The sequence below is a fragment of the Ammospiza caudacuta genome, chromosome 13 (genome assembly GCF_027887145.1).
Source record: "Ammospiza caudacuta isolate bAmmCau1 chromosome 13, bAmmCau1.pri, whole genome shotgun sequence".
In the NCBI taxonomy this organism is placed as follows: Eukaryota; Metazoa; Chordata; class Aves; order Passeriformes; family Passerellidae; genus Ammospiza; species Ammospiza caudacuta.
In genome coordinates this window covers 21,366,731-21,376,062 of record NC_080605.1, presented here as the reverse complement: position 1 = coordinate 21,376,062, position 9,332 = coordinate 21,366,731, and the positions used below count along the sequence as shown (strand labels likewise).

General features: G+C 65.0%; 1 protein-coding gene across 1 annotated transcript; it reads right to left on the bottom strand.

Moving 5' to 3' along the window:
• Positions 1 to 371: 371 nt before the first annotated feature.
• On the bottom strand, positions 372 to 8,828 carry LOC131563316 (cadherin-1-like). The gene is made up of 16 exons (XM_058813304.1): positions 8,675 to 8,828; positions 8,460 to 8,574; positions 5,208 to 5,437; positions 4,976 to 5,107; positions 4,729 to 4,884; positions 4,510 to 4,654; positions 4,222 to 4,394; positions 3,724 to 3,852; positions 3,435 to 3,620; positions 3,111 to 3,355; positions 2,863 to 3,005; positions 2,556 to 2,783; positions 1,841 to 2,062; positions 1,626 to 1,756; positions 1,408 to 1,551; positions 372 to 1,297 (listed from the first exon to the last, which is right to left on the bottom strand). Exons 1-16 carry the CDS (start codon positions 8,729 to 8,731, stop codon positions 1,085 to 1,087), a joined length of 2,649 nt encoding a protein of 882 aa, XP_058669287.1. The 5' UTR covers positions 8,732 to 8,828; the 3' UTR covers positions 372 to 1,084.
• Positions 8,829 to 9,332: the final 504 nt, after the last annotated feature.

The following is a 9,332-nucleotide window of genomic DNA, read 5'->3' as shown; positions in this document are numbered from 1 at the left end:
CGGCCGGAGAGCGGGGCGGGACCGGGACCGGCGTGAGGGACGGGAGCGGGGAAATGGCTGCCGCTGCCAAAGCGCGGGGTAGGGGCGCTACTGGGGAGGAACCCTTCTCACTTGAGAGTGCTGAGGCCCTGGCACACGTGTCCAGAGCAGCTGTGGCTGCCCCTGGATCCCTGGCAGTGCCCAAGGTTGGAGCAGCCTGGGACAGCACAAGGTGTCCCTGCCCGTGGAGGATGGAGGTCAATGATCCATAAGGTGTCTTCAAACTCCAACCCTTCCATGGTTCTGCTTTCCCTATGGAAGGGGCCATGGCCACACCTGCACAGCAGGTAAAGCCTTTGAGCACCGGCAGAGCCTCACACACAGAAAAGTGGTTTGGTTTTCTTAAAACAATTTATTTCAATTTTATATAAAAACCATACAATCAACCACTTGGCCACTGCTGGTTTTCCAGCTCTCATCAAACCCTTTTCCCATGATAAAAAATACAAACCGTGACGATAGCTAAACACAGAGGTCAGGATTTTGGGAAAGCCCTTTGATTTTGGAAAGCACCTTTCAATGACTAATTACACCTGGCATGACAGAGGAGGAAATCAATCCATAATCTGGGGTACAGAAAAATAGAAATCTGCCTGTACATAGTAGTATTAAATACAATTGACAGTCATGGAGCATTCTTTGGTCTGCGCTGATCGAGTGCCTCATTGCACTCTCCATCACTAGGTTCGTGATCTGAGCCTCTGTGGGGCTGGCAGCGTGAGGTATTTTGGCGAGCGCCAGTGAAACCCTTTTTCCCTTCACGGAAAAGGGAAGAAGGACCCAATCCTGCCCCCCACAGCTGGAAGCACCTCAGTTCCAGGATAGGGAATGGGCTAAACTGTTCCATGCCCTGGAGCCAAGGGGGCCAGGAGAGACCCAGACTACCCCAAAACCCCCCATCCCCACTGAGCCTGAGCTGGGGACGCTCTCTCACTTAGTGAGGGAGACACGGCCACAGGGTTCAGGAGGGGTTTGGCCACCCCGGACAGAGAGCGACGTGTGTCCAGAGGGGTGAAATGAGGCGGCAGCAGCGGGCTGGGGGTCCCTACTCGTCCTCCTCGCCGCCGCCGTAGAGCTCGGCCAGCTTGCGGAAGCGGCCGCCCCAGTCGTTGAGGTAGTCGTAGTCCTGGTCGCCGTCGGAGGCGGAGGAGTTGAGGGAGCTGAGCGAGGTGGCCTCCGAGCCGCTGCCCTCGTAGTCGAACACCAGCAGCGAGTCGTAGGGGGGGGCCGTGGGGTCCGTGTCGGCCGCCTTCAGGTTCTGGGGGGGCACAGGGGTCAGCGCCCGCATCCCCTGAGCCCCTGGGTGGCAGGGACGTGTGGTAGGGACGTGTGGCAGGGACGTGTCACCCCCGGGCTCTCAGCACTCACCTCGTCAATGAAGTTGCCGATCTCGTCGGGGTTGGCGGGGCGGGGCCGGTACTGGGGGGCCGCCATCAGCGGGGGGGCCACGTCATTGCGGATCACCTCGGGCCGCGCGTCCAGCCCCCGGTGCAGCTGGCTCAGGTCGTAGTCCTGCGGGGACAGGAGGAGTCAGGGCTCGGCCATGGGCATGGCCACCACCCCTCCAGCAAGCGCAGCCAGCCCACCTGGTCCTCCTCGCCACCGCCCTCCTCGTCATAGTGGTACACGTTGTCCCTCATGTCATCCTCGGGTGGGAGCAGTGGTTCCTTCTCCACCTTCCTCCTCCTCACGAAGAGCAGCAGCAGCAGCAGGAGGACTGCAGGCACAGGGATGGGTGTCAGGGCAGCAGGGAGGGGGTGACCCACACTCTGTCCCTCCCATTCCTGTCCCGGGTACTCACTGAGCAGTGCCAGGATGCCCCCCAGGATGCCCAGGATGGCGGGCACGCCCATGCCACCGGAGATGTAGGCTCTGCGCTCGCAGTTCTTGGCTGGTCCCTCGCAGCTGCACACCTGGGCTCGCACTGCTGTGATCTGATCCTTGCCCTGTGCATCCAGCAGCTTCAGGAAGATGCTGTACTCGCCCGGCTCCAGCTCCTTCTTCATGCTCAGCTTCACCTCGTCTTGGTGAACCACAGAAGCATTTGGGTTGGTAAAGGTCCCCAAGATTGAGTCCAGCCATCCCCCAGCACTGCCAAGGCCACCACTGACTCATTTCCACAAGTGCCATATTTACACAGCTCTCAAATCCCTCTAGGGATGGGGACTCCACCCTGGGCAGTCTCTTCCAATGCCTGAGCACCTTTACCATGAGTGAATTTTCCCCAATATCCAACCTAAATATCTCCTGGCACATCTCGAAGTTGTTTCCCCTTGTCCTGTATCTTAGGAGCAGATCCTGACCCTCACCTGGCTGCACCCTCCTGCCACTAAATTGTGGAGAGTGAGAAGGTTCCTCCTGAGCCTCCCCAGCTGCCTCACCCACTTCTGGTGCTCCAGCCCCTTTCCCAGTTCTGCTCTGGGAACACCCTTGGCACTGGCACAGGATTTTGTCCCATGGCAGGTCCCCAGCCTAGCACTCATTGCAGGGCCAGCACCAGAGCAGGTGGCACCCACCTGGTTGCACCACGCTGGCAGTCCAGTTGCTGCCAGAGCCGTGCATCAGCTCTGCCTTGAAGGGGTGGGTGTTGGGGGGCAGGTCCTTGTCGATGATCTTCAGGATCTGCTCCTCGGGCTGCCGGTTGCAGATGTCGAAGCTCCGGGGCTCCGGCACGGGCCCGTTGTCATTCACATCCCCAAGCACGAGGAGCAGCGTCCCCGTGCCAGTGGCATAGTTTGGTGACCCTGTGGGACTAAGAGTCAGCGAGGCACCTCCATGGGGGGACACGGAGATGGGCACGGGGCAGCAGCTGGGCACCCTCACCATTGTCCACGGCCAGGATGATGGCCTTGTAGGTGCTGTTGATGGCATGTGCCGACTCCCGGTCCAGGGCCTGGGCTGCCGTGATGATGCCGTTCTCAGGGTCAATTTCCAACCACCCTGCGGGGTCACTGCCCATGCGATACCTGGGGGCAGCCAGGGGTCAGCAGGGGGAGAGGAAGGGGCACACGCTGCAGCACGGCCCCTCAGACATCCCAGCAAAGCCCCCGCCACCATCACCCTCCACTCACGTGATTTTCTGCCTCTGCTCCTTGTCGGGGTCCTGGGCTGTGTAGGAGGTGATCTGGTATCCCACTGGCACATCCTCCCTCACCTCCACCTGCTTGACTGGGGGTATGAAGATCGGGGCTTCATTCACGTCCCTGACCACCACCAGGACATTGGCCGTGGCAGGATTCAGGTCCACGGTGAAGGGGACCTGGTTCTCCACTGACACCACGAGCTTGTACCGGTTCTGGGACTCATAATCCAGGCCCTGCGGGTGGGAGAGAAGTGGGGTAGTGCCAACAGGGAGTCAGCAGGTGCTGAGGCAGCCATGAGGCAGCAGGACCCACCTTGGCAGTTTTCAGGAGCCCGTCGTTGGTTTTGGGGTCAGTGGTGATCTCGAAGTCGCCCTGCGGGTCCCCGCTGCGGATGTGGTAGACGGCGTTCCAGGCCGGGGAGCCGGGCAGGTCCTGGTCTGTCACATGCAGCCGGGCCACCATCACCCCCACCTCGTTCTCGTTCACTGATGACTCATACTGCAGGATGGGACAGGGACAGTCACCTGTGTGGCCCCAGGCACCCCAGGCAGAGCTGGTGCCACGATGCCCGGGGAGGGCAGCGGCTGGGGCTGCGTGGTACCGTGGCGGGGTCGAACACGGGAGGGTTGTCGTTGGCATCGGTGACTTTGATGATGGCAGTGGCAGTGTTGGTCAAGCCAAAGCCTTCCTGGTCTGCAGCCTGGATGATCAGCGTGTAGTTGGGAGTGGTCTGCAGAGCAAAATCATCTCAGTTAGGGCTGGGGTGGGGACTGGGGTGTTCCCCTCCTCCAGGCATCACCTGCCTGCTCCTCCACCCTTCTCCAGCCTCGCTGTTTCCTGCTGGCACACAGGCAGCCGATGTCCCAGCTGCCCGCCCAAGGGGCTGGCACTGTACCCACTCCAGGGCTCAGCAAGGCTGGGGGCTCCCGGAGGGTCCCCAGCATAGCTCCTGTAGACACCCCTGCAGCCAGGGACAGTGACTCAGGGGTGGCATGTCCCAAGACCAGATGGACCCCAGGGCTGCAGTATCCCTTTCTCCCCACGGCACATCCCGCTGTGGGGCAGCCCAGGTTCCCTTGGGCTGTGACAAGGTGCCCACCTCCCGGTCCAGTCCCGTGCCAATGACACTGATGATGCCGTTGGCGGCGTTGATGGTGAACATGTCCTGTGCACCCTTGGGCTCCTCGCTGAGGATGGAGTAGCCGATGATGCCGTTGTTCATGCTGATCGCATCGTCTGCATCCGTAGCGTTCACGGTCATCACAGATGTGCCTGGACATGAGGACAAGCCAGGGAGATGTTACTGATGGGACAGAATCCACGGGCCACCCTGGCACTGCTCACGCTCAGGGCTCTGCGTGGGCCCAGCTCAGAGTCCCCCACGTACCCGGCTTTGCGTTCTCCTCGATGTAACCAACAAAGACCTGCTGGGTGAAGACGGGCCGGTTGTCGTTCTGGTCAGTGACGGTGATGATGATCTCCATGGGGTCTTCCACGGGCTGCCCGTTGGCCGACACGGCGTGGGAGAAGAGCTGCAAGGGCACAGTCAGTGTGTGTGCAGTGCCCATGACTGTCCCTGTCCCGCCACAGGTGTCCCCTCACTCACCTGGTATTTGTCCTTCTCCTCGCGGTCCAGGGGTTTTGTCACCTCCAGCCACCCCGTCTCCCGCTCGATGATGAACACACCCACGGGGATGGTGTCCGCCCCCTGCCCCGTGATGCTGTAGAAAACCTTGGTCTCCTTGTCCTTGTTGGATTTGATCTGGCAGCGAGGCAGGAGGAGGAGGGTGAGCCGTGTCCCAGTGCCCCAGGGATCCCTGTGGGCCCTGCCCGGTGCCCACGGGCACACCCACCTGCACCAGCTTCTTGGGGAAGGGCCCCCGCTCGTTCTCGGGGCAGTTGATGGGGGGGATGACCCAGTCCCTCTTCTGCCGCCGGAGGCCGTGTCCGTGCCCCGGGAAGGTCAGCACGTCTGGCACTGTGCCCTGTTGGGACAGTGGCTCTGCTCAGGGCCAGCCCCTTGCTGAGCCCTCTGCCCCAGGGGCAGGGGCTGCTGTGACCCCAGGGAGTGGGACTGTGCTTCACCTGCTGCATCCGCTCGTGGTGTCGGTGCTGGTGCTGCCGGGGGCGCAGCGTCACCTTGGCTGAATGCCTCTTGCCCACGGTGTCCCAGGTGTGCACAGCAAAGGTGATGTCCCGCTGCTGGAGCTGCAGGGGCCGGGTGGCAGTGACGATGCCATCCCTGCTCACCTTGAAGCGCGTGTCATCCGGGAGGAAGGCGGCACGGCGCGACTCACCACAGTCCACAAAGCTCACTGGGGACAGGGGACAGAGTGGCAGAGGGTTCTGGGGACATGGGCACACAGCACAGCCCTGCCCCAGCAGCCTGGGCTGTGGGGTCACAGCAGTGGTGGGGATGCTCCACACACAGTGACACATGCCCTGCCAGGATTCCATCCTGGGCACAACACACGGTGCATCCCTGCCCTGGCTTTGGTCCAGCATGGGACACGGCGGGACTTACCGTGCCACAGGATCCCAGCTAGACAGTGACAATGGGGCAAGTGGCACCTGGCACAGCATGTTGCAGTCCCCAGCACCACGTATGGCATGGCACCAGGCACAGCACATCCCCATATGGGTGTATCCCTGTGGCACAGCACATCCCCAAGCATGGCATGCCACCACCACTGTGCCTATGCTGCCCCAGCAGCTTTTCCAATAAAAACAAGGGCAGCAGTCATCCACCTGCACTGGCACCCAGTGCCCTGGCAGCCAGGCCCCTCAACCTGCCCAGGTACCTCCGGGACCCCAGCGCCGGGGACAGGCGGGGGCCCGGTGCCGCTGGCTGGGCACAGCAGAGCTGGGCCGCCACGAGGCAGCGGTCAGCGGGCATCACATGAGCCGTGCCGTGCTCCCGAACAAACATCCTTTGTTTGGGACAGTTATGGGAGCCAGCGGCACCCGGGCTCCAAGCGCTGCCTCCACCGCCCCGCCGTGACCCGTGCCGGGGTGGGCGGCAGCGCCGAACGGATCGGAACGGATCGGATCGGAACGGGGCCCGTGGGTTACGTCAGCCCACGAGCAGCCCAGGAATCCGGGCTGGCTGTGGGACGGAGGGGGAGCGATCGCTGCCCCCTGCCCACCACGGTGCCCCCGAGCCGGCTCAGGAGCAGCCGCCGGCGCGGTGCCAGCCCCGCTCAGCCCCACGGCGGGACCCCCGGCCGGGGCAGGCGGAGCCGGTGGGGCCGGCCGGGCAGGAACGTGCCGGGGCAGGCGGGGAACGAGAGGCAGCCGCGGGTGCAGCCGCCGTGCTCGGCCCTGGCCCCGGGCCCGGGGGTGCAGCGGGGGGCGGCACGGAGCCCCCAGCCCCACACTGGGTGCAATGAGCGCTCAGCCCGCACTGGGTTCGAGGAGAATGCTCTGAACCCGCTCCCCCCTCTCCCCCTTTCCAACTCCCCCCCTTCCCACCTGGCTGTGCACAACCTGTTTTTCCAGCTTGGCTGAAGGAGGGCTGGCCCCAGCGCTCCTCTCCCCGGGGCTGGCAGCTGGGAGGGTGGAGGGGGGCCCTCTCCTGGGAATGACGGGGGTGGGAGAAAAGGAGAGCTCAGGGAGCCCTACAAGGGGACCCCCCCACTTCGGTCCCCCACCACCGCCTGCAGGACACCGGGGCAACCAGACTGGTACAACCAGGCTGCCAAGCAGGGTGTGGGGCTGAGACCCTGCACAGGGGATTAGGGCAGCCCCCCAAAGCCACCTGCTGTCCTGTGGGGGCTCAGTGGGGCCGGGCACAGGCAGAGCAGGGTGTCCCCATCCCTGCAGTGCCACCACCCCGTGTGTTACACACACGGCTGTGCCAGGGCAGGGGGCTCACCCCGGGTGAAGGTGCTGCGGGTGACACATCCCACTGACGTCACCCCAGTTTCGCTGTGATCTCAGACTCTCGAGGTTTCTCCACCCAGGACTGACGGGCACTGTGCCAGCCCCCACCATGTCCCCAGCACCCCCCGAGCCCCCTGAGCCCCCCTGGCCGAGCCCTGGCGACGCCGCAGCCCCACGCAGGTGCTGTTGTTCCCCGCTGCTGTTCGGCGCCCCGGCGCCGCGCGGGGCCTGCCTGGGCCTGTCACAGGGAAAACATCGCGCTCAACTCATCGAGCTAATTACAGGCCGGCTTGTCAGCCCTGCCACAAGCTGTGGGCTGCTCTGCGACCCAGCATGGCCTGGCATCCACCAGGCTCGGCCACCCCACGGCTGGCATTGCCCTGGCACAGCTGTGAGTCACTGGGTGCCACACAGGCCTCAAGGGCAGATGGTCCTTTCCTTCCTCCCACGCCCCGGCTGTGCCCGGAACCCAAACTGAAAGTGCTGGTGCCAGGACAGAGGATTTCCAGCAGGTCTGTGCTGCGGGGAAGTCAGCAGGGCTGCCGTCACCCTGGTATCGGGCCCAACCCTGATGGACATCGGTTTGTGCTCATTAATGATCAACCACAAGGCAAACAAACACAATTCCTGGGATAGGGGCAGGGTCCAATTCCTGCCTCTCCCAGGCGAAGCCGTTACAGAGCTGAGGATGTTTGGGAGCCCTGGTGCGTTACTGGGTGCTCAGTACCCCTCGGCCCTGTGCCCCCCAGCCACCCTGGCACACACACTGCGGTGCCAGCACCACTCTCTGCCATGAACTGGTGCAGATGGTGACAGCCACTGCACACAGCCCCAGAGCCCACAGTCCCTTTTGGGAGCCCAGAGTGGCAGCAGGTCCCCAGCACAGGGGTCCCCAGTGCCCCCTTGCCACACCAGAGCAGGGCTTTAGTCCCAACACAGCGAGTGGAACACCAACATCCCCAAAAGCCCAGGAGCCCATCCTGGTGCCCGTCCCCATGGCACCCCTGGGAGCGCACACAGTGGGTCCAAAGGGGGCTCACCCTGGTGAACCCGGGGTGCCAGGTGAGGCACGGGGCAGGGAGGCGCCTGCGTGCCCCACACCCCGGCCTGCCGGCCCCGACAGGTCCGCGGCGCCTGAGTCAGCGCCGCCCGCGCCGGCGCGCCCCGGGGAGCGGCTGCCGCTGCCCCCGCGCCCGTTCCGCCGTGCCAGGAGCCCGTTCCGCCGTGCCAGCACCGGCTCTGCCCCCGGTGCGGCGGGTGGACACGCCAGGCTCTGCCCCCCATGCCACTGCCACCCCACCGCCACAGTGCCCTCCCCGCCGCCACGCCCGTGGCCGTGCCAGCGCCCCTCGGGCACGGAGCCACGGCTTTTTTCACCCACCCCCCTGTACACGCAGTCCCGTGCCCATCCTCACAGTCCCTGTCCCCCACGGCCGGTTGTCCCGGTGTCCTTACCCCGGCCCAGGGCCCGTCCCGCCGCCACGCTGTCCCGCGGCACCGTCAGGGCGAAGGTCTCGGCGGCGAAGCCGGGCTGGCACGACGCTGCCCGCTGGCACAGCCGCTGCCCGCACTGCCCGGAGAGAGACGTTAGCACCGGGCGGGGTCCCGAGCGAGGTCCCGCGGCCCCGGCAGGGTCTCGGCGGGGTCCTGCCGCCCGTTCCGTGCCTCACCTGGAGCAGGAGCAAGAGGAGGCAGAGCGGGACCGAGCAGCCCGCCCGCCGCCCCATGGCCGGAGCCGCAGCCGCAGCCGGTGCCGGTGCCGGTTGGTGCCGGAGGGATCGGGCGCTGCCGCCGCGGAGTCGCAGGTGCGTCCGGTCCCCTCCCGATCCCTCCTCGCAGGTGTCGAGCCCTCGGAGAACCGCCCCGTCCCGTCCCGCCCCGACGGGAGGCGGTCCCGCCCCGCCCGCGCCCGGATCGCCGGTATTCCCGGTACCTCCGCCGCTCGGTGTCCCGGAACGCCCCTCGGTACCGGTGCGGTACTTCTCCCACGGTGCCCGGTGCCGTGGTACCCCCGGTACCCCAGCAGCACCCGGTACCTCAACACCCCCGTGCTCTGCCCGTCCCGGGTACCCCGGCTCCCCGTGCCTCTGATATCCCAGCCCCAGGCACGGCCCTCGAGCTTTCCGTGCCTCCCTGTCCAGGGCAGTGCGAGCAGGGGGTGTTGGGGGTGACAGGAGCCAGGGGCACCCCAGGGTGCCCCCACAGCACGGCCCCAGATCCCAGCTCTGCAGCAGGGGACAATCATCGTACCCAGGGACCCCTCGGGCAGGAAGGGCCCTCAGGATGCTGCAGTGCCCTGTGCCCCTCTGTCCCAAAGCACAGCCCCCT

Excerpts from the sequence above, each read along its gene's own strand:
- LOC131563316 (XM_058813304.1), bottom strand. The coding sequence starts at position 8,731 with ATGGGGCGGCGGGCGGGCTGCTCGGTCCCGCTCTGCCTCCTCTTGCTC. Across the intron at positions 4,655-4,728 it reads AGGAGAAGGACAAATACCAG|CTCTTCTCCCACGCCGTGTC; the intron begins GTGAGTGAGGGG and ends GTGCCCTTGCAG. Across the intron at positions 3,356-3,434 it reads GGCTCCTGAAAACTGCCAAG|GGCCTGGATTATGAGTCCCA; the intron begins GTGGGTCCTGCT and ends TCCCACCCGCAG.